The 26,521-nt window shown below is 29.6% G+C and overlaps 1 protein-coding gene across 4 annotated transcripts in view; it reads right to left on the reverse strand.

Annotated features, from left to right (window-relative positions):
• The window catches only part of LOC124357693, a 136,848-nt gene that overhangs the window by 83,057 nt on the left and 27,270 nt on the right, over nucleotides 1–26,521 (reverse strand). For 2 of the 4 annotated variants that reach the window (XM_046809686.1, XM_046809689.1), the window contains exons 4-5: nucleotides 3,650–3,848; nucleotides 1,187–1,573 (exon numbers count right to left, since the gene is read on the reverse strand). In XM_046809686.1, the coding sequence (XP_046665642.1) occupies nucleotides 1,187–1,573; nucleotides 3,650–3,848 (586 nt within the window). Of the gene's footprint in view, nucleotides 1–1,186; nucleotides 1,574–3,649; nucleotides 3,849–12,538; nucleotides 12,698–17,136; nucleotides 17,295–26,521 lie in introns of those variants that run through there. The other 2 variants (XM_046809687.1, XM_046809688.1) reach the window with 2 other exon arrangements.

The raw sequence follows: 26,521 nt of genomic DNA on the forward strand, positions 1-26,521 counted from the left end.
TATACTTCCATCCTTTGAAGCTACCATTATTTGTTAGAAAAATCATATAAAACTTAAAATGTAATGTTAATTTTTTATTAATTACAAAATAAACATTATTTAATTTACCTACAATTGTTTTTTATTATTATATTAAAATCATAAACAGAATCACAACTTAAAAATTGCAAGTTAACGTTTATGTTGATACAATATATTTTTAATGCAATTATTTCTTTAGATAATATTATTTTAATAATAGAATATATATGAGTATAAAGATAATGTTACATCAAAAAAGGCAAGTTAATGTTAATTTATGTAACTTTTTGTTAATTACAAAATAAACATTTTTTTTGTACAAAATTGTTATTCTTTGTTACAATATTTAACCCATAAACATAATGTTGACATATAAATGGCAAGTTAATATTAGTTTGGTTAATTTATATTACTTAAAAAATAAACACGCGTAGTTATCTGATGAGCTAACGGGAAAACGTAGGGGGCCATTAAGAATGGTCCGCCGAGTTTACGGACAGGACGCGGTTGTAATTCCTCGAGCTGACACAGAGATCGCTATGACCAAACGTAATGGCACCATGACCTGAGAGGCCAATCACATAATTTTGTTACAAGTGCTACAGATTAATTTACCATCACTAGAATGAGAGAGATTGAACTTATTATTTTTATATGCAACTTTGAAATAAATAACACTGATCTCTGAAAACTCTATTATAGTAAACACTTTTCATTTCCTAAATATTATAATCTACATTTCCTGTCTAAAACTACGCAATTATTATACATAATTTTTCCAATGCATATATATATATATATATATTTACATTTCAAAAATCATGCTTTCACACGCTTGCAATATTCTTATAACAGAGAAACCACTTTATACTTTCATAGGGATATCAGATCTAGGTTTCAAATGTGCACACAAATTTTATATCCGATCATCCTTAATGACCAGTAACAATAACATGAGCACTGAATTGATATCATCTAAATTGATATCATCTAAATAAAAACTACCACTCTATAGTTTCAAAACTCACTCTTTGACTAATTTCATGATTGCATGCATGTGTTTTGCAAGAAGAAGTAAGCAATGAGAGAGTATAATATGTTAGTTAATAATAAGCTACTATTCATATATACTATCCGTATTGTTACACAATATCCAACAGCTTACCTTTCAGTGTTGACTCTAGAATTGAGGAATTTGTCACTTTACTGTCAGTCTTATTGCCCACAGCTTTCTGAGATTTGCTGGGGGACTTGTCCCCACCACTTTTCACTGAGTCTGTTTCAACAACATCAACGTCAGAGTCTCTAGTCCTATTTTCACCATCTTGTCTATTGGTCCCCACATCACTTAAATCCACAGAATCAGCCTTGGATGAGTTTTCCTTGTCATTGCTTATGTCGATCTCCATCTGGTCCGAGTCAGTATCAACGGTCATTTCTTCGTCTCGTCCTGTCTCGCTGTCTTCTACGTCACTCTGTTCCACCGCTGTGTCCTGCTCCTCCTCCAAACTGCACACACTGCTGCTCACATTTCTTGATGCCTCCAGGTTCACTTCATCAGACAGATAAAAAAATAATGAGTTTATATTACTCAATTAAGACTTGTATGTCACGATCTCTTTGTCATTATAGATGTGCAAGCATAGTTTTACCTATTCAGAAGTCATACCAACCAAATACCTTGTCAATAATACAAGGAAAACCAATAACGATACTTTATCAATCCATAAATTTTAAAGTCAAAATAAGCAACAACAAAAAATGTAATTGGTGGTGCTGTGGAGACTAAAATTATCTGTTGCAGGCATACACAAAGATTTTACATTACATATGTTATTGTGATATTAGTCTCGAATATCACATGAATAAATTGAATATTACTTACTCTCATGATGTAAAAAAATAAACTATCTTAGTTCCTAGCATGGAATAGTATTCTTCTGAATGGTTTTAAAAGGAGATGATCATCATTAGTAGAATTCATAAAAGAAATAATGTACTTCATTGATCAGCTTACGGTTTCTCAAGTGTGAATTTAGTACAGAGTTACTCAGGTACACACTTAATCAGTTTCCAGAATGTGTTTATAATTCCATTATTCACTAATAAAACATTCATGATTGCCACAGTAATTGCAGATTGCTAGGATCTTTCCACTACCCATTTCTCACACTAAACACAAGGACTGACTAAATGTGCCAGCCTCAACAACTGTATCAAATTAACTCAGGGTAAACAAATGCATTGGTTATGAGCCACTCGGCTGGATCAAATGCAGTCACAGTGGTTAAATGGTCTGCATTTGACACTAAATTGTTTACTTAATTCACCGTATTCCCACTAGACATCATTATGATGTTCCTTACTAAGTTTTTAAATGCAACAACTAACCAAATATTTTATTTTTATGAGTGTGGATAACCTGATTTTTGTTGATTTTTATTGTCTGTTCACTTTTCATCAGCTGGGGACTCAGATGTACACTAAATTGACTGACAGTTTGTTTAAATTACATATAATGATAGATAGTGAAAACTTGTATGATTCTGAATTATTGTTACTGTGCACCTTGTTTCTTACTGTGTTAATTGTTTTAAAGCTTTTTATATTTAAGTAAATTACTAAAGAAAGAACGTTGAACCACGTAAATACTGTAAGTACTACTTTGAATGTACTATGAAGTTACATACTGAAGGTACATGTTATAAAGTTGTACTGTGAAGTTATGTTAATTGTGTGTTTGATTGCTTTTTTAAACTCAGTGTCATAACAATAATGATACAAAATAGTGACTGACTTTGATGTGGAATAATTTTGGAAAAAGAAAAAAGTGGAATTTATATTTAGTTTTTTTAGTTTCAATTTTTAGATATACAGTTAACTATTTTTACCTCTATAAAAACAATATCAACTATTTTAAAAAGTATCTTGTTTTTTATTTATTTTTTTTTTGTAATATAACAATATAAAAGAACATTTATTTTAAACAATGTTTCAATTTCATTGCTCTACCACAATAAACAACAAAAATGATTACAGTAAAACCAAACACTTAAATTTTCACCAAAAATAATTGCTACCACCACAGGCCAGTAGAGGCTTAATCAACTACTACCTCAATGGGTTAAATTTTTTAAAAGTAGTGAACTTGCAGAGACAACACAAATAATAAAATTAAAATGTGGACATCAATTGTAATCATGTAATAAAATTAATTTACAAAAACTCGCCTTTGATCACAGGCAAGAAATAAGTATTAATTACTTCTCAGGTCTCTTAACAATTGAGATATATCTTGGCCAATCAAAAGGGGCACACAAGTTCTCATGTGGCTAAAAATACTAACACAGTTGTTGTCTGGCCCAACATCCCAGAAGGTTGTGTTGTGTTACTTTGAGATAGAAATAATAAAAAGAACTTAAAATTTCTGACTTACAAGAAACTGGATGTAAGACGCATCAGTCCAAGTGCCAAGAACAATTCATTAATAATAGAGAAGTGATCATTATAAATAATAATTATGTAACAATAATAATAATAAACTTGTAATAATATTTTTAATATCTATAATTTGTGCTAAAATTGTCTATTCTTTGTTTAATGTAGACATTGATATACTTATACTCACATAGAAGCCTCTGTAAAGCTTCTTGTTTTTTCAGCTGTTCTTCACTCAAGGCCACATTGTCAAACCCTTGAAAGCTGTCACCACTTGATTTGGAACTGGTCGGGCTGTCACATGAGGTCGGTAGGACTGGGTCTGGTTCTTCCCTGACTGACGATTTCACAGCTTCTTTCGTTTTCTCTGACTTAGTTGCCTTGGAAATCTAAAAAAAAAAAAAAATAGAACTTTCAAATATTATTAAGATTGAATACACTTAACTTAATGGTTTGCTGTATAGTATAATTAAAATCCAATGTAGGGAACAGGGACATTGAGCAAGCTTATAGTGAATACTGGGGTCCAGTGGCCTGGTTCCTACTCTGTATACATGGGAGAACAAACTTATCTTATCAAGAATATGTTTGGTTTCACTCAAAATCTACAACCTAATTTTGTAAATTATAAAAACCAAAACAATGTTTTAAAACTGTTATTTGTTGGTCACATAAACAGTACTTACTAATATAAAACAAACAAGAACAGATTTATTCTAATGTTTTATAATCCCGTACATTACTGCTATTTTTGTTTGAAATTGATATGTACAGTGCTCGTTTTCTCTTGTGATGAATTTTTTTTTTAATACCTTGGTATTCACAGCGAAAACTATTTTAAAATTTCAATTATGTTGAAAATACAGGGTGTATATTATGTCTGGAAACACCCAAATATATCCTTTAATAATTTAAATATAAATTTGAAACCTCTTACAATCGTGATAGAGATTGGGCATCTACTTTTTGGAACAATGTTTTGTTATGTCACACCCAACGGGGGACGTCCTGCCGAGGGTATCGTGAATATTCTTAATGGAAGCCTATACCTTGTGATACATAATTTTTAAAGGTAATAGCTTACTGAATTGAATGCCACAAACCGCATCTCAAAGGAATTATTCTATCAGAAAATAGAGCATTTTTAGTATTGAAAATTTACTGATGTTCAAACAATGTAATTTTAACATGGTTCTTGCCACAAATGTGTTACACTAATTTTTTAGCATTTTTTAAATGTTTCAATTAAAATAAAATAAACAATTTATTTTTAAGCTGGTTTTCATTAGTACAAATTTACCAGTTTTTATTACAATGAATAAAACTTATGAGTCACTTTCTCTGATTACTTATGAATCTGTACTTGGTGTTTTCCAGTCAGCAGGAAGGTTTTAAAGAGACAAAGGTCACTAGCCTATGAGAAACATTATTGTGTTATTAATCATCTGGTCTAAGGTTTCAGTTTGTTGAGCATGGAGCTTTCACTAGACAGGTCTAAGCTTGGGAATTACAAATGGACAAAGGTCATATCATTCCTGTCGAGTTAATCAGTGTGTCTCTGAAGCATTGCTGTCAACAAGTTATCTAATTACAGTAGTTCAGTTTTTTTATTTGGCATTTTAATGGAAATTGTCTGAAAAAGAACGAATTACTCTGTTGATGATGCGAGGATATGGCGATCGTCAAAGATCTTATCGGGAAATTTGTAATTTGTTTAATGACACTTTCCCAGAAAGGAATCCCATAAGTGTTTCAACAATATCAAAAACTATTGAGCATTTTGAAAATGACAGGGAGTGTACGTAATCGGCCAAAGTCGGGTAGGATACAATCTGCAACAGATGAAGAACATGCACTAGATGTTTTGCAAACATTTATTGAAGACCCACATACATCGCTCAGAAAAGCTGCACAGCAACATGATATGCACCCTATGTCTGTGAGTAAGATTTTGAAAATTAATAAATACAAACCATTTAAAGTTCATTTAGTCCAACAGTTAAGTGAGGATGATTACGACAGAAGAGTTGAGTTTTTGTGAACTTGTGATGCGCAAATGTGATGACAATAGAGATTTTCTGACCAACATACTATTTTCTGATGAGGCAACTTTTTTCCTAAATGGCAATGTTAACAGGCACAATTGCCGTTACTGGGCTAGTGAAAACCCACATTGGATTACTGAGTCCATTCACAGCAACCACAAAAACTGAACGTATGGTGTGGAATTTTAGGTAACAAAAATTGTTGGGACCCTTTTTCATCAATGGAAATTTAAATGCCGAACTTTACATACAATATGCTCCAAAATGAAATAATCCCAGCTATTCAAATTGCATCAGGAGAATACTTTGATAATGTATGGTTTTCAGCAGGGATGGTGCTCCACCCCATTATGGGAGACAGGTAAAGAGAGTATTTGGATTTAAGGTTTCCCTCATAAATGGATTGGCCGAAGAGGAGAAATCGAATGGCCTCCAAGATCTCCGGATTTGTCACCAATCGATTTATTTCCTATGGGGTCATTTAAAATCCAAATGTTTATAGAAGAAAGCCTCATAATTTGGAAGACCTTAAGAAACAGGATTATAGAGGAGATTGCTTTGATAACTGAAGAAATGTTAGGCAACTCTGTCGAATCATTTTACACAAGATTGGCTCATTGTCAAAACCGTAGAAGGAACACAGTTCGAACAATTGCTTTGACGCCAAATGCAGGTAAAACGTTTGTTGTAAGACTTTTCTAACAGCATACATTATTTTTTATTTGTAATAAGAAATCAATAACATAAGTATTTCCATAATTGTACTGTAATAAAAACTGGCAAATTTGTGCTAATAGAACCAGCTTAAAATGAAATTTTTGTTTTATTTAATTGAACATTTAAAAAAATGCTAAAAAATTAGTTGTAAACACATTTTGTGGCAAGAACCCATGTTAAAATTACATTGTTGAACATCAGTAAATTTTCAATACTAAAAATGCTCTATTTTCTGATAGAATAATTCCCTTGAGATGCGGTTTGTGGCATTCAATTCAGTAAGCTATTACCTTTTAAAATTATGTATCACAAGGTATAGGCTTCCATTAAGAATATTCACGATTACCCTCGGCAGGACGTCCCCCGTTGGTGTGACATAACAAAACATTGTTCCAAAAAGTAGATGCCCAATCTCTATCACGATTGTAAGAGGTTTCAAATTTATATTTAAATTATTAAAGGATATATTTGGGTGTTTCCAGACATAATATACACCCTGTATATTATTCTATTTCAAATGAATAATGTTCATGCCAAAATATACTTCTAATGTTACTGGTACTATCGATAAAACAGCTATTCTGAACCTACGCTAAGGTAAACACTGAAAAATTACTAATAAAAAATTCTATAAACACTGTATTTCCCCTACACACAATACGAAAGTAATTACAGATATTTTACATTATTAATAATAACTGGTAAGAGCTATCAAAACAAAACTGAAGTTTATTCAATTTAACCAAATTCAATTACAACCTAATTCACAGCACAGATTAGTTTGTATAACTGATGAAACGTGATTTTATTGTATCTATCTAGCTTGTTCTATTACAATCAAACTTGTGAATAAAAGTTTAAGTTAAAAAAACTATTTCCATATTTTTTTTTTTTTTTTTTTTTTGACATTAGATAAAAATAAAGGGATGAATATTAATAGAATATTTTACAATAAGTACGAAAGTTACAGATGTGTGTAATGAATGAAAGCGAGTGAAAAATCAGAATGGCCCCTGGAAAGACGAATTGATGTAAATGAAGAGATCAAATTGAAAAGTGTATGCCTAAATCCTATCAATCAATGCTAAACAACCTCAGAATGCCTACTCACCAGTAACAAAGTTTTAATCAAATGCTATTACTTTTTATGGGAAATTGTTGTCCAACTGCTATAAATGGTGGTTTTTAAGAGACTAAATAATGCAAATGTCATGTTCAAGATAAATAGTTTTCACTGTGGTTTTTAGGCAGACCACAATTGTTTCAATGTGGTTTGCGCGAGTGTGATTATGGTGATGTCTCAAATTAATAGAACTCACACTTTTCAACCCACCTAAAATAATGCTGTATGTATTCTTAAACAGTTCCTTGGCCATGAGGAATATGTTTAGATCTCTCTTCAATATAAACATTGTTGAAATTTACTTGGAAAGATGGGAGATAATTTCCACTCTCTGATTTCAAACCTACAGTACTTGACAACAAGATAGGAAAAACAATCCCTTACAGCCCAACCAAGCCTATAATGGTCTCAGCTCAATTTATTTACATTCATCTTCACATGTTTATTAAAATCTATCGTTTCAAAATCATTAATATTCACTAATGACATTTATATAACAATATTCTTATTGATTTTTATTTCTTGCCTTCTAAAATAATACTCTTTTAAGTTATTTTATTTGTTAATAGAGCAGTTACTGAAAGATTTACTGGGAAAAAAGCAAGGTCCATCTAGAGTACCCAGCATATCCAAACAGTGCACGTCTGTCCTCAACCTTGTATTGATTGAGCCTCCACTCCCCCAGCCACCCCTCTCTCGGTAAGGGCTGGGCTGTGAAAACTGACTGACGACCGAGTGTGATCACATAAACAATATGTCCAAGCCCACTCATAAAAGTATTCATTTCACTTGATCAATGTTGTTAACTAATACATAAACTGATTATTAAGTATTTAATTTATACCGTGTCGAAACTTTTGCGTTTTCTAAAACACTATACCACAAAATTTAAGTACGGTTAGAATTATATTATTTACTACATCAAAATGATATAGGCCGTTTTATTACAGTTTTATTACAGCTGTTAGGAAATTAATATTGAATTATAACATGCATAGTCAATGTTTGTCAAAATAACCCATTTTAATATTTATTTAATGTTTAGAAAATATTGTTTTCTTATAAATGATATTTTAGGCTTTATATACTTTGGTAACAATAAAAGTCAACATTACTAGCTTAGTAATTTTTGAAGATTATTAAAGGCATTTTCTCCCTTAAATAAAAATCATTCTAGAACTAAAGGTGTGTACATAGTGCATAGCTGAAAATAAAATTAATAATTTAAACATAAAATAAGTGTGACTAGCAGATGTTTGTTATAGCCGGAACACTCCCTGGCACATTGCATAAGAACTCTACTGGAGCTTTACTTTCACTTCACTAACGACAAAACAAGAAAGTGTGTCTTCAGTCACAGAGTATTTTCTTAGAATGTAAATGTAATCACAGGAGTATCTAATTTTTGTTTAAAATTCATTAGGCCTACTTGTGTTTTTTTATTACTAGATTATTACACATTTTTCATTACAGTGAAAAGAATTGATCATATTTAAAATAATAAATTACCAATTAACAATAAAAATAATGTCACCCTATTGGAAAACAAAGATAATTTAGAAAATGGTATCCGTTTCAAATTCATCATCCAAAACATTCATGGAAGTCAAGTAACAAATATTTATATCAATTTCTGTTCCAATATCTACATACAATTTTTTTTATGATTCAAATGGGTGATTACAAAATTGTAAATAAAACATTTATGAGCTACAGTGTTAGATTAAATCCAGGTTTCCTATTTATGTAATAGTAAAAGGTGAGAAATTATTGTTCCAGAGATTAACTCTGTGATTTCATAGCTCTTCCTAGTATCTCTTTAATTTAAACTATAATACCAAAATAATGTAAAAAATACCATCAACCTTAACATTTTCTATCCCCCTGGTATAGATATTTTGTTATTATCACTTGGTTACGTATTAAAATTCTCTACGATGTTAGTTAAAATTCAATCAAACCACCAAATCAGTGGTGATTTCCTACATAGTATTATGAAAACTACGTATAACAAAAATCACAACCTTTGTAAGAACTTATTGGTTAATTTTTAACACATAACTCTTCAAATTTGATATCAGTATTGAGTGTTCAACTGGATTTTTGCAATTAATTACTATGGCCATGTGGAGTATCTGTACGTGAATATTATTTGTGTTTAATGCATTGTTACTCAGTGACTAACTGAAAGTCAGTATACATTAATAGGTGACCAATAAAAATAACAATATATGGTTAAGTTACTGTAGAACAGTATGCAACTGTATAATGATTCCGAAACTTAATAACGTAACCAATGTTTTTATAGAAATACACCATTGTTAGCCTATACTATTGGTATTTTTAATACAAGTAATTTAAACATGCAGGATACTTTAAGACTACAGTTTTGAGCCATGCCCATTGATTATAAGGCTAGATTGTGGTTGGCTTGTCTTATCACCAGACCTCTGTTATCATTGTAGGCCAGCCGATAAGTTGCTTGAATTATTTGACTCTTTGTTCATGTTATTTTTTTAAATTTACATAATAAATACTCATTTCAAATTTTCAATCTGGAGAAAAAATTCAATACATGTTGACTAAGAAACACAAGATCTAGTTTAAACAACATTTTGTCACTTCTATTTTATTCTTTTTAAATCTTGTTTTTTGAGAGCATGTACACTCGGTATATCACAATAACAATTTTCAGGGTTGTTTTGCATAAATTTTCTTTTTAGGTAAGCGTATTGAAGTACTCACATGATCTGTCCACTTCTACAACATATCAAAAAGGTCTCATTGGTTCAACAGGTTTTTGACACAAATGTTTCTTGTAAAATTAGTTATATGAAATAAAGTAAGGATCCGAAGTTTTGCACATAGATTTTTACTTAAATAAATTACAGTTATGTACAACGAAAATAAAACTTTCTCCGAAAACAACTTATTTTACAATTTGGTTAATTGTAATTCCAAATTTGTAATTAATTTTATTATTTTAAAATTTGAGAAGGAAAGTCAGTTTCTAATTGTAATGTACCATGTAGGAATGAAATATGGAAAGAAGTTTAATGTTTAAGAGTTATATATTTTGCCGTATATCAAAATATACAAAGAATTAAGGGATTTCAGATTTGTCCTTTTGCATGTACGATATTTTTGACTTTAGTTTTGGAAGCTAATTTTTAACCAGCAATATTAAAAATTATGGATGGAGATTTTAAAATTTATTTTTTACTTCTAATACACATTTCAACCCGTATATAAGCCCCAGTCATTATCAGCTGACTGAAACTTAGAACAAATATAAATAAATATAAACAAATGTCTCAAGTTCGGTAGAGACAATTACCTAGACAACAAATTAATAAAACGTTTTCATACCTAGCATTTTGTTGTCTTTTTAAATGTAAGTAAATATTCCTAAAGAAATAACTTAAAAACTAATGACTATTAACTAGCTATTTACGATTTTGACTTGTCGCCTCCAAATACAAACAAATTCCGTTCTAGCGGACGTTATGGAGATATTGGCTAACCTTCACATACTAATAAAACGTGGATGAGGACATAGTCTACTATATCCTCGTAATTTTTTAAAGTTGGTTTTGTTTACTTCTTTATGTACTTGTAACAATGTTGATTAAATTCTGTGTAATTTTATGTAAGCATTGGAACGTAGAAGTCTTGTGATGTTATTGGGCAAATTGTAGGCTAATTATAATATAGTAGTTTAGTTCACCTAAGTAGTTAAGCTTGCTGAACTTTGTGACAAACTGTATCTAAATTGTTTAAATCATGTCATTACAACCTCAGTTTACCCAGACATCAAACATGTTACAACAAAAATTAATCAAGGGATTAAATCAATTATAAACATGACCTTAGTATAGCGTTTTCTACAAATATACTTAAGAACTGGTAATTTATCTGTAACTAAGGTGGTTTAAACATTGAAATTTCTGAAAACCAAATTAATTTGTGACTTTTGATATTTTGCTGTATATTAACAACTTTTCATATAAAAAAACTACTGGTTCAAAAACAATTCAAACCTTGTTTTACTAAATTTATGCTATATTCTATAAACATAGAGAGGTGTAAAATATTAAAACTAAAATAATCAACTCCAGTTGGATGCCCACCCATACTATCTTTTGAACATTTGTCAAAATAAACATTAAATTCTGATGGTATTATTTGATACTACTGAACTATTCAAAATGCTGTAGCTCTACTTGAGACCAGAGTCATCTATACACGTAAAGAATAGGAACTATAATCTTGTTACTCGTAATTGATTAGAGAAAGGTGTATAAACTAAGTAACATAAAATATATAAAAATGAATACATTGGTGGAATGGAAAAATTATTAATTTAAACAATTTTTATAAGATATATTTTACATAAAATAATAAAACTAGAGTGTTTCAGATATTAAGCAGCAGGTTCAACAATATCATGTCACTTAATCTGGGCGCGTATATAATTTGTCAAGAATAGATGTTATCAATTATCACAATAGAAATACACAGCTGTGCTATTATTTTAACATTTGCTACAGATAAAGAAATTTGCTAGGAACAGAAAACATTTGAAAGCTTGTACTATGCTAACAAAAAAAATACTATTTTTTAAAGAACAGGTTTGATAAGAGCTCTAGGCCGGAAATGTTACAATTGTTAGGAATAAATGAAGCACTAACTGATAAAATTATACATAGTTGCGTTTACTGTGAATTATTATGAGTAACTTTGTCTGAAAATTACTTCTTACAGAACCAATTATATCTTTTAGGCAAAGCTTTCAAATATGATAAGGGCAACTTTAAATGCTACAACTTCTAACTATAATATAAGCGACTTTATATTTCTAGTAAAATACCAAATTTATCTAATTACCTATTAGAAAAATAGAACTCTCTCAAATTACAATTAGTACAACTAATATAGACTGACCATGGATTTAATATTGGTCAAAGCAATGGAAAAACTTATTAAATATACAATTAACAAAATTGTAACACAATTCTTTGGAAAGCGAAGAAAAGTGCTGTAAAACATTTGATTGCTTTATGCATTAAATTTAACTTGTATTATAATTATAACGGTTAAATCATCTTACTATATATTAATTCTAATTATCTTGTACCAGTAAAAACAAGCTGTTCAATACTTCTCGTTAATTTAATCGTGTTGGTGTACTTACAAAATATTAACGAATCGAATGGCAGCAAAATTGTTGGCCACACAACAGTTGATAGAAGTGACAATGAACAAAAGTTGAACTTGTGTTATGGAGTGAGAGAGAGAAATGGTGAGTTGTAAATGTTTTGTCAGCAGCATGAGTGAGTGAGTGAGTGAGAGAGAGAGAGAGAGAGAGTGGGTTGGTGTGGAAGCAGAACCAAGGACAAGCAACGAGAGGCCAGGGAATGGGTGGGACAACGACTACCAGAGCTGAAAACGTTACGTGCTTGCCCAACCAACACCAGAACAGCCTATGCTTCTGGGTAAAAACATCCAATTGTCTGCTCGTTCACAGGTTTGTGGAATCGCCTCAATGTTAATTTTATTTTGATATCACATACAAGTATAGCGATACTTTTTCCGTTGATATTTATCACTGAAATAAACTTTGTTAACAATTGTTTTATATAAAATATTTATTAAAAATTACAACTTATATTATTTAAAAGAAACCTACGTATGCTGACGATAAATTTTTGAAAAAATATCCCAGTTCATTAGTTGAGAAAATAACCACAAATATACTAAAAGAAACTTAAACACTATTTTATGGACCCTTACATTTACTCAATAGATGAATTTTAAGATAAATACATACATATTATTAAGTAGTAATTAAAATGTATAGTTAATTTTTGACGATATGTATTTTATCACGATTATACACAAAACAAATAATGATCTTACTGATTGAATGTAATAATAACGTTAGCATAATACACTGGAAAATATGCAATTATTAATCTAGGACAAAGCTTGTTTATTAACTAACAAAGTAAAATAAGAATACACTTTTCTGCGATAATTTGCATTTTTAAATACCTATATGACACGATTTATAAAACTACAAATCGTTTTAAATTTGTAATAGTTCCAAGGCTTTAACAAAAGATTTGAAGTTTAATAAATGAAATTTAACTTGTTTTCTGTTTCAATAGCCAAGATTACAGTTGCTAATTAATTAATTAAGCACAGTTAAAATGTCTGCTATCTTAATAGTGCTACTCGTATGTATGTTGTCCTGTTCAGCTATGTCAGAATCATTGTAACATCTATTCTGAGTAGCAAACACATTAAATAACATCACATGAGATGTTTTTAATCACCTTTGGATTTTATTGTTTAATTTAACAAAACAAATCACTGAACCTTGAGATGAAGATGTCTCCTATATTGCATTTTACTTCTATAATTACATACATTGTGTAGGTCACAAGGGATAATACTGTTTTTTCCCCATAATATTAATTGTTTAAAATCTATTGCTAACATAATTATGCAACTACGATATATAAATTACAAATCAGTTTTATGTAAAAATACTCACAACAATAACAATGTAAAACACTTTTTTTGGAAAAAACATATACACACAATGAAATTCTTTGTTTTAAGTTTGTTATTTATGATGAAATGTTTGAAAGAATAATGGGATTTATTAAACATTATAAATTTTGTAACATATAACGATCACAATGAAATATTGTGACACTCTAATAATTAATAAAGTTTCAATAAAATAAAATAAAAGTAAATTTTCAAGATCAACTTTATTCTGTTTATTACTTTTTGCTTATGTTATGCTCTTTTCTTTACTTGTATATTCATATATTGAAATCTTTTAAGCAAATTTTAGTTTAACTTCACTATGCAACACACTCCAACCTGTTTTAGTTTTAAAATAAGAAAACTATAACTGAACAAATGTTGTATCATTGCCGTTTGTTGTATTATTTCATAAATAATTTAAACGATACACTTGGTAGTAGAAGTGCTATGCTACAGAAGTTGATTTTTTTAATGAGGATATTCACCAACTTTAGGTTTTAATCGTAATACACCTATGTTATGTTGTTTACATTATTTACTATAAGGTTGAAGTACGCTAGACTATTTGTCACCTAACAGGCTTCGTTAAAGTTACATGCTGGTTCCATGCAGTTGCAAGTCTGACATCTTATAGTAAGACTGAAAAGAAATTTCAAGCCCCAGAGAGATGGAGAAGAAATTCTGCCTGCCCTCTGAACAATAGCCTACAATAACGCTCAACCTCACTTCATGGAGGGACATTCAATAATTATCAAACTCAATGTTGTCTATGTAGACATGAAGTTTCATGCAAAATTTAAAGTCTAGAGACGAATTGTTCTCGAGATATCATATATGGATTAGTATGCTACGCAAACGCTCATCCTAATCCCATGAAGTAACAGGGGATATTGCCTATGTAGAAATGAAGTTATATACAATATTTCATGTCTATAGCTCAATTAATTCTCTGGAAATTCTGCGATAAACATACAGACAGAAAAGGATTGGTGCCAGCTCTCTTAGCGATAGCAAACATGCAAAATTTTTACTCTATACTTTATTTGTTCTCGAGATATCCCGCGGACAGACAGACAGATTGAAAGCAGATAAAAAATGTAAACTATATACTCTATTTGTTCTCGAGATATCCTACAAACAGACAAACAGATTGGAAGCAGATAGTAAACAAAACAAATTTAAACTATATACTCCATTTGTTCTCAAGATATCCTGCGGATAGACAGACATATTGTAAGCAGATAGTAAACAAAACAAATTTAAACTATATACTCCATTTGTTCTCGAGATATCCTGCGGACAGATAGACGGCTGGAATCTTAAAACCTATAAAATCTAAATCGTACCATCGATATATATCCCCGTGTAGGAGACGACAGAGTGAACGGAAAAAATTAGCCCAAGATAGAAGGGATGTTAAAATCAAACATTTTTATACAGCTTACAAGTTTTTGTCTTGATTATAGTAATCCCTACAATGTTGATGTTAAGAATTAAGTAATCACAACTGAATTTAAACTATTACTTGAAATCGTAAAAACTGAAATTATTAACAGATTAACAAGAAAGTAGTGATTAAATTTAACTGATTATGATGTATCTAATATATTAATAATTATAAAATGATTTCAATTAAAACGTAGTTTTAAAACCAATTTTGTAGAAAGTTAAAATATTAATACGAACCAGCTGTTTTTGTGATTTTCAAAGAAGTAATGATTTCATGGAATCATATTTTGTTATTTGGACAGGCTCAATGCCTGACCTATGAATATCCCTTTTGAATATTATCGTTGACTTATGGAACAGTCTGTGAAATATTATCTATTTACAATAATCCACAAATTATAAACAAAATTTGTACCACCAACAATATGATACGTAGTCTTAATGATTTTTAATTAAAACTTATAAGATCTAAAATTGACTATGTTACATCTACAGCTCACAATACATTTTCCTCTGACAAATGCTAAATGTTGTATACATAGACATTAGCAGCCTATAGAACAAGTGCATTTGTCAAGTAACGAAACCAGTAGCAGGCAACATGAGCAGTAACTGTACTTTGTTCTGACTGCTGATAGTGGCACAGGCCACATGTTGATAATACTGTACTAACTACTTTCACGCACATGGATATACTTCTACTGCAGCTCAAGGACAGAGTCCTAAAAATATAAAATTACCAAATGTCCATGTTTATATTAATTTACTAAGCATATTATTTTATAAAACGGCTATTCATTACACAAGTGTATATAATCCCATCATACTAGATTGTTTATTAAAAAACTACAAAAAGAGAATTACTGTAATTAAATAAATATATATATATATATATATATATATATATATATATATGTGTTAACTTTTCTGTTATGTTCTTTAATTTAAAAATGAAGTTGAGCAAGAAATTAGCTGATGTGTTAGTTGTGAGAGATGTGTGAAGGGTACACATTGATTCAGCATAATTCACTGAACACATTACCTTACGGCTTTCGTCAGCAAACGCATTACCTCTAACTACACGAAAAAAGAAAGTTACATAATATTTATACATATTTGAGAGTCTTATGTTTATTTATTTTTTTATCTCACAATTATTAAATCTCTGAAAAAAACAATACAAAGTGTTTTATTACACTCTTACAATTTGAACGCATTTACATTAGTAAAAAAATCTAGCAACACTGAGAATATCAAGACAAACATTTCTACTAGTTATAACCATAGTCACAAATTTAATTACAAGCTGGATAAAAATGTTTGTGTTATTATCAAATAAAGGCAAGGCTCGTGCACTTTTAAAAGACATTTAAATAATAACAAACCATTTGTTTAGCAATGTTACCAAATTTATACAACACTGTAAATAATTAATGTTTATAACAAAACGCAAATTTACTTATTCGTTCAAATCAATATGAACGTTAAATGTACAAATATGATTGTGTCTAAAATAATCATACAGCATGAAAAACATGGGACTGTGAATTAAAAAAACTATTATTCACATAACTGTTGGATTTTAGCATTAATACGAGAACTAACATCAGAAGTTTAGTAAATCGCTTTTGTAAAATTGATGATTTCGAAATTATGCCTAAATGCCAAGAAACATTGTGTAAAAACACTGTCTAAAATTAAAATCAACAGTTACATTTGTGTAAACAAAACAAACAATGATGAAGTATGATATAGAAGTTTTGTAACGATAACATAACATACCTGATCCGACATAACATACGGATTTACATAACGAGTAGTTGCAGCTGTGTATGAGTGAGCAGCAAGACAGAACAATGAGCAAGAATTGTCAGAAATGCAAGACAACCAACATGGTGTGGTGTAGTGCTAGTGCAGGACCCAAGCTCCCTCCCCTCCACTGTCACTCACTTGGACTCTCCCATTCTCTTCCATTGGCCAGTTCCCTCCCCCCCACTCCACTATTCCCCTGCCCCTTACACCTTGACATCTCTGCCAACATCAGACTGATAGAAAACCTCTTGTATAATCTCATCAAGTTATTTCTTAGTTCTTTTATTTTTCTAGTAGAAATAAATAATCGATTGTAAAACCTTATATTCTTTATGATGTGTATAAGTCCGGTTACAATAAATATTTTTGTTATAAATCGCAACGTATCAATTGTTACCTTAAGTATAAGACTAAATTGTCATATTTTTACATATTGACACATTTTTAGTTTCTTAATACCATACACTAAATGGAGGTTACGTTGCTAAATTAAAGTAAACGCTACAGTAATTGTTCATTCCCGTAAAATAGTTTTAATGATATTAAAATAGCTAAACTGCAGAAGAACTATTGATAAAAATTACAAGCAATTTTCCATTAATTTCCGGTTTAGAGACTAATAAAGATAACATTTATATTGTTTTATTCATATATCATTACAAAACAACACTAGAAAATTATTTTTTTCTAAATTAATAAAAACAATATAAGTTTTGTGCTCAAATAAATATGACCGGATAATACCAACATTTACATTGTAAACATACACAAAATCTGAAATATAAAATATAATTTAATAGTAGCTCAATTACAAAGACAATCAAGAGACCTCATATGACTTGTTGCTGAATGACAAAACAAACGCTTGCATATAAACATTGCTTATAATGGTGTTTAAGGTAAAGTCCACTAATCGTTAAGTATACTAGATCGTTAACATATTACATTAATGTTATCATTTTGAAATATTTGTTTAATAATTTTGTTTTTAATACACATTTTACTTTGTATTTTCTGAAAATACAAAATGTTGATTAGGCCTAATTAGTTTTTATAAATATTTTGATACCTGTTTGTAATGTATTGAATATACCTGTACTACTAGAAATAATTTAATGGAAAATCGTTACGATTACGCTGGTATATACTGGGACAAAGATAAGATAAATTAAGTTAAAAATAAGTTCACAAGATACAAATTTTGAAAGTAAGTGAATAATAGAATTTTCAGGGAGAAAACTATCCGTTAAATTTATATTTTGTTCCCCGGATTTATTGAAAAATTAGTTATGATACATACAAAACAAAACTTAACCATTAAATTGGTAGTAATCTTTAACAAAATTACACTATTTTAGAAATGTATAAACATTTTGTACACTGATATATACTACTGAAAACGCACTCAATGTAAGAGGATTTTTTAAACTTAGATTATTACGTTATCCTTCAAGATATTTCAAAAAACATTACAAAAACAATTTTTACACAAAAGAATTATTTGTAAGTCTTCATTAGAGATTTTTAAATATTAATAATATTTAACAGGTAATCAAGTGTATGAAATCTTTACACAATTTACAAAATATACAAAATAAGAGTTAATATTTGAAAACAAATGTATCGGTGAGGCAGTATATCACTTATAACTTATACGTTTGTATCAAAATGTAATTTTACTGTGATATTTATTCTTGAATAAAATAATCATATCTAAAGGTTTTTGACAGGTAGTATTTAGTCTTCAGACCACATGCTTAGTTATTTAAACATGTTTTACAGAAACAACCAAATAGAATATAACTTATGGACAAAAAGTAAGAGCTCTGTGGTGTAATGAGTCAGCATTCTCACCTGGTATGTGAGAGATTTGGGTTCGAGTCCAAGCAGAGCAAGGACTATTTGATTATCAATCTTTATTTATATATATATATATATATATATATATATATATATATATATATATATATATATATATATATATATACACACACACACACACATACACATACACATATAGTAACGGAAAACTTTTGAATAACCATTGTTTTATCATTCTAAATGTTGTTTATTTGTATGGGTAAATTAATTACTAATTGTACTTATAAATATGCCTTTCATTATATTTCATTTAATTTAGGCAGTAAATTGAACTTAAATGTTGAAAAATCCTCTTAAACCTCTGACCCAAGTAACTTATTTGCAAATACAATTAAATGGATTTCAAAACGTATGAATGTGCTTACTAATATGTCCGTAACTGTCTTTGAAACTACAGTTTTTATCCACTTTGCAATCTTAAAAACATACATATATACTTATCAACTGTTCAAAGTTTGTAAATATTTTATAAGAAGCTGTAATCATGGTGGCAACCATGCAACTTAATTTAAAATAATGATTCATATGTAGATATGACTGGTATTATTGGAAAGAGCATTACAAACTTTTTAAATCTCTCAATTTTACAGCTATCTGCATTTATAAAATTCTAACAGGTGTTGATTTGTAGACTCTAACTCTAGGCTGTTTCTGTCTGCTTCTGCCATTCTGCATTTGTCCATTATAAGTACATGTACCAATCATTTTGTAACCATCTTCATGTTTTGATACAATTAGTGTTTTTATTGCAAATGGCTTTATTGAGTGGTATGAGTGAAATAGTAAACAACTATATCATAATTTAATATAATTAATGTATACAACTTTAGACTATTTAAAGTATTTCCCATTAGTTTCTACTGACACTTATTTACGCGGGGAAAAAACTTCTCGTACATTGTAGGTTACATCAGCCAACAGTTTGTATGCAGGTAACTGTTAACAGTCGCTTAGATCAGAAACAGTTAGCCACTTTTCCGTATTACTGAGTACAAATGCTTGTACAGGGAAAAATCCATCAATAAAGGCAAAAATACACAATGAATCTTTCATTTGGGTGTTACTGTTGATACAAACAAAATTCATATAATCTATTATTCTAAACCAGGCTCCTTAAAAAAAAATAAGTAAATGCCCTACAAATAAAACTGCAATAAAGCTATGTTAAATTTAAAATCATAAATATAGAATAAAAATTATTAATTAATTAACTTTCATTACAGTAGCAGATAATTTGTGGTAGATTTTCATCCAACATTTGTAACACTGTTCTACACAGCAGCTTAATTCACTTTATTTTTTGTTATTTGTAGAATTGTTATTTGGAATATTTTAAAATTTTTATATTATAAACACAAATTCAATGTAACAGATAATAACAACACAAGAAAATCGAAGACAAGAAACTTAAAATCGACATCGATTCAATATGAAAATATGATTCTCTGACTGCATAAAGCAATAATAAATAGGCCTGTTGCTGCCCACTGCATACATTTTTTTCAAAATACGTACCTTTTCAAACACTTATATCATTAAACCATTTTATAATCTTCATAAATATGGAAATAAAATAGTTAATAAAAATAAATTATATTAGAAAATTTATGTTAATTTTAAAATTAACGTAAAACTGTATAGCACTTTTGAACCCTTAGTCGTTTTTAGCATTTCAAGGTTTTTTTTATTTTAAAACAACATTCAAGAATATAAACAATGTTTTACCGACAACCCAAAATGAAAGAGAAAAGAACCGCACAACCTCCAATAAAATATAATTCATTGTGACTTTCAAAGAAAATATATTTTACTGTTATTATTAGTTACAAATGTTATGATAAAATATTGAGATCTTGCACCTTTCCTATGGTCTCCAACGAATTAGACGAATGGAGTTGTCACACTGTCTACTGTGTTTGCAAACTTTCTCTTGATGCCCCCAGTAACGAGATACAACTGGCATGGTAAAAGAGAAAGTGGCACTGAATGGCCTGAATATCGACATTTCATTTCTCTATTTGCGTAGACAACACAATCAGTGCATTATAACTCCTTTACACAAGTATAAGTTGTTATGTATGCAAAGTGTATTCAAATGTACATGTACTTGATTTCTCTAATAATTTGTAATCTTGTCTTTCAAACAAAAATCCGTCTTAATAGCTTTGAAAAATCGAATATAAAACTAAATAACTCAAAAGATATTTATAGTTAATTATAATTAACCTAACATCCTGCATTTCAAACACTAAGAGCACTGTGAATTTAGACTTATTTGTATCAACAAAAATAAAAAGCGCACTAGGCATTTGGACGTCGAACCCAGATTAGAGACAGGAAAAGTTCAAATCCTTCTTTGACCTCATAATTTGTACCAGTATTATCCACACAATGTTGAACACATTCTTGATACTCTTATTTGTTAAATTATGTTCAAATAGGATGGCATTTTATTCAAATGACTAAGAAATGACCATGGGAGTCAAAGGGTAAATTATGATAATAACTAGTTGTGTGAGAAATCAAATAAAACACCTTCAAGAACATAAAAAATAATGAAAAATTACTCTAACTTTAAGAAAAAATGTGTTTGCTTTTTACAACATAAGAGTTAATTTATGATTAAAAAAACAAGTATACAATCAATTCTGAAAAAAAAATGTTTTTAATACAGTATAAAATTAATTATTTATTACTTTAAATCTAATACAGTACACAAAAACTTAAAAACACATTACCCTATTAATATGTTACTTGAATTATGTTACTTGAATTATACACTTAATTGCTGTTGGTTCAAAGATAACTCTAGAAAACGAATGGTTATATCCTCAATTTCCAAAACAACAAACCAAACAAAATCCAACTTATGATTTACACACTCATCCTCTATAGGGGGGACACCGAACTCACTCAACCAATCTCACCGAACTGCCATCACCAATAGGAAGAGATCTGCTTGTGAAGATCTTTTAACAACACATTGAAGAAAATCTTGTCCCCTTAATACGTAATTACCATCAAATAAGCTTGCATGTGTACCCTTCGGATCTTTTAGAATGTACCTACTGGAGCCTACTTGCATACGTTTGTCGACACTTGCAATTTTAAGTTTTAGTTCAAGATGTGAGACAAATCAATTTGATTTACATTTTTACCAATACTTTTTATACAAAACTTGTAGTTGCATCAGATTCTTGGGTTTAAGTTTATTAATTTTCAAAATTACCACAATAATAATTTGTGTTACTATAAATTTATAATTTATAGGTCCAAATTTACTTCTTCTGCTTTTAAATTATATTGTGAAGATTGGTATTAGGTTAATAAATATAGTTACACCTAACAATATTGATTTTAATATTTGCTTGAATTATCCAAATATATTACTAAATTAATATTATATTTCTTTATAATTCTAGTCCCTAAACTATTCACAGTTAACATAGGCAATCCAGTTTGTCATGAATATTATATTATTATAAATCGCCACTCCAAATCAATGGGTAAGAATTTTTATGGAACAGTGAAAAATTGTATTTTTATTTTCTAAGATTTTTCTTTACCTATACATGAGCGCTGTTCACAAAATAACATATATTTTGAAATAAAATTTTAACATCAAGAAATTATTACACACATTTGAAAGCTATATTCTTACGCTACTTTTCGAACTTTGAAGAAATCCGCCACCTGAGATCTTAAACATTAATTAATTCTGGCCAATGCTGCTAGTCAGGTTTTGATTATTGGAAAGAGGTAGTAGTCACAATACAATCAAGATGTTCATTATCATCTTTATCATAGTCTTCAAGGAAACTTGTGATGCAGAAATTTGTATGGTCTTCTGTAAGTACTTTTTGAATCCACCTGGCACAACATTTGTGATAACCAAGCTTCTCTGCAATTTCATAAGCTAAGCTTAATGGAGTTTGAGGGAACTAAGTGTTCCGAAAGGTCAGTATCGTATAACAGAGTTGTTCATGAATTGTTTCATTAATTTTCATCACCTAGTATTCAGTAAACAGGCTAGACCAACCACAACAAACCTCGTTGTTATTGGCGAGGTCATTTTTTTTTTAAATCAATGCATCACGGTGTTATTACGCTTTCACTTATTTTTCCATTAGTTTTTTAAGCCAATAAAACCCTAATGACTGCACGTACTTCAAAAATGGCAGGATTTTCAATTGCAGCACACTTTTTAACTAGTTACTGTGAGAAAAGTATGATAGGTGCAAACAAAGGGGTAAGTACACATGCTCAAAAATTATTTTGTAGTAAAAACAAACGCTACTTTAGTATTATCCGAAGGCCACTATTTTTCAAAGGGTTTTCTTACTAGGGACCTAAAAAACTATGTTATTAGAAAGAACAGACTATTTTACTTACTGTGAATAGTATATGTCATTATGACGATTGGTTCTTGTTTTCTGCCTCCGAAAAGGAAGTGAGGATGTTGATAAGGAGGCCACTCTGTCCCTATCTACTACTCGTTATTACGCAATATACATAGTTTCAAACATGTATCTAGCTCCAGAATATAAAAATAGTATTTTACATGTTGTATAGACAAAAGAATTTATGGTTCTTAAATTGAAAATAAACAATAGCATTTTTTTAAATTTATATTAATACTACAGTTACTATAAAGTCTGGCTAAAATACAGAGAGAGCAATGTAGCCTAAGTTTTGTTTACACTGACTGACCTGCAAGTAGATTTTGAATTTTTTTAATAAAAACTCAAATTAACATCTAAAACACTGTTTATTAGACTCTGTACTTGTAAAGTGGAAATTTCAGAAATAGATCAATGAATCTCGTAATATTCTTTTCATATTTTTCATAAAATAACATTTATAGGCTAACTTTTAAATATTTGTGCAAAACATCAATCTTTTAATATTCCTAGATAATTATTTCCAAAAAGACTATTGTATTATCATTTTATCAATTCAATATAATTAAAATACAGTGCAATATGACTCAATGTTGAGATCTTGGCATTATGAATAAAAACGAGTATTCAGTCGTCTGGTGGCTTTAGCTGAAGACAAGTGCAAGCAGTACAAAAGTTATTTATAGTCTCTCTACTACGTAACAGGATGCAAATAAAACAAAAGTATTGTTATATTTAGGTACAATGTTTTGTAGTATATACCAACTTTATTGATGTACAAATGTAATTTTTCTAGCTGTCTGATAGATTGAATAATGATTAATCTCTAAAAGAAATGATAAGAATATAAAGATATTCCTTTGAAATGTCTAAGAAACCCAAACGTTATTAGATGTGCTGTAATAACAAATTTTCTACATTGTATGAGATTACCATTATCACATTTTGATAACCTGTTAAGATAAGTAAAAATGGTATGTGAATGAAAACTATACAACTGGCTTTTCCTATTACATTCAGCTTTGAAATCACATTCTCCTTGAGAGTTCTATTGGGCAAATGTTGGTTGTTGGGAGGATCGATGAGTAAAAGCTATGTCAAGTTTTCTTTAATTATAACATTTACAATCACAAATTCATTCAAGGTTTCAAATAATCAATGATGTATAATATCCAATTTACTATCAGCACTTTCTCTTTTGTGTAAGTTTTACATAAAGGATAAATGTGTTGCCAGTACTCTCTTTTGAGACATATAAATGAACATAACAATTATTGAATAAAACTGTGTGTAGATAATTATCAAATGCATTTACAAAAAATCAAACCATACAATAAAGTAGTTGTACGTCTTATAACTACTAGTAAAAAATCCATAGTTTAAATAATCCTGATTAACCTTAGTGTAAAATAATATATTCTCCACTAACTGTACATTTACAAAATATTGTATTATCTTCATAATACACCCTAGTGTCATTGCGTAGACACGCCTGTCTGGGCCTAGTGTCATTGCGTAGACACACCTGTCCGGATCTAGTGTTATTGCGTAGACACACCTGTCTGGATCTAATTTCATTGCATAGACACGACTGTCCGGATCTAATTTCATTGCATAGACACACCTATACGGAATGTGGTTATCTGAAGTTCCGAGTTATCCAAAGTATATTACTTTATTGTTATAAATGCTATTACGCTATTAGCTTTCTTTCTGTAGTAGTTAATTACATTCTAATGATACGAATAGCAAACTTGCTACGGATATTGTTTACTATATTGACAGTTATTTGTAGATAATAACCAGATATGAGTATCCTTTGTACCAATTTTACTCTTTTTCAAAGAAGAATTTCTTCATTTTTGGTTCTATTCTGCTTTATTTCATGAGCCACTGCCCTGTGCTTTTTCTCATCACACAAAGTAAAGGGGAGAGTCAGTAAAGTACAAAGTGAACGCAATGAAAAAACAAAAAAAAGAACAAAATACTAGTATAATAAGTCCATAAGACTGACACCTTATACCAAAGATTGGCACTCTAGAGTTAAGATGAATACTCTAGTATTCACTGGCACTCCCAATAACGGTAGATCATTGCAGGTAGGTATTGTCTTGTCTCATCACGATAATGAAAAAGTACAAGGTGTGTCATGAGAACACAACTGGTTCGACGAATGCCTGTAACCGATTCTGAACTGGTTGGTACTGGCACTGGAACGAGATAACTGAGACACTACATGGCGTAACAAGTACAAGAAGCTATATTTAGTATTGTTCCCACTTTATTCCTCTCCCACAACTCTTCCTGCGGTGGATATTTTCTTTCTATTCAGTACTTTCAATCTGTTACAATGTTTTTAATTTATCCATAATTTAATTTAATAATCTATAGTTTTAAAAATGTTTCAATAATTTTGCTGCTTTGTGTCGTTATCAACATTTAATTTTAATCTTAAACAACTACACATCCGATATTTAAAATATAACATAATTAACGTAGTTTATAATATATAAAACAAAACTAAATAAATATACAAGATATTTAAATTTCCCTTGTTTGTAATAAAAATTATTAGAATTTCAACCACTGATTATTAATAGGCACGTCCTTAACTTAGTTCAGATACAATGAAACAAAATCCTTTTATGTACAAAGTGACAAGATATAATAACATGAATAAAGCATTTAACTGGAACTGCTCCTTGGTAGTCACGAACCTGTTCGGTTTGTACACCTCTAAATCCCAAATCCTAGGTCCTCTAAATTTATTTTTCTAAAAGTACACAATGTGTACATGATATCCTGTTGTCCTTCACAAACAGGATTTGCATGTGCGGCCATTTCCTAAATATGCATGCATAGAATGCCCAATCATATTACGTAAAAGTTTGTCTAAAAAACTATTGTACAGTAAGCCAATATATTGTTATAATTTTTTCGTCATTAAAGTGCATTATATGATACGTACTCTATTGGTGGTTGAAAAAAATAAAAAATGTGTTTTAAGTACCAAGCGTTTACTATTTTTTTAACATTTTAATTTGAACCACTTTTAAGTTTTTATATATTTTTCT

The sequence above is a fragment of the Homalodisca vitripennis genome, chromosome 3 (genome assembly GCF_021130785.1).
Source record: "Homalodisca vitripennis isolate AUS2020 chromosome 3, UT_GWSS_2.1, whole genome shotgun sequence".
In the NCBI taxonomy this organism is placed as follows: Eukaryota; Metazoa; Arthropoda; class Insecta; order Hemiptera; family Cicadellidae; genus Homalodisca; species Homalodisca vitripennis.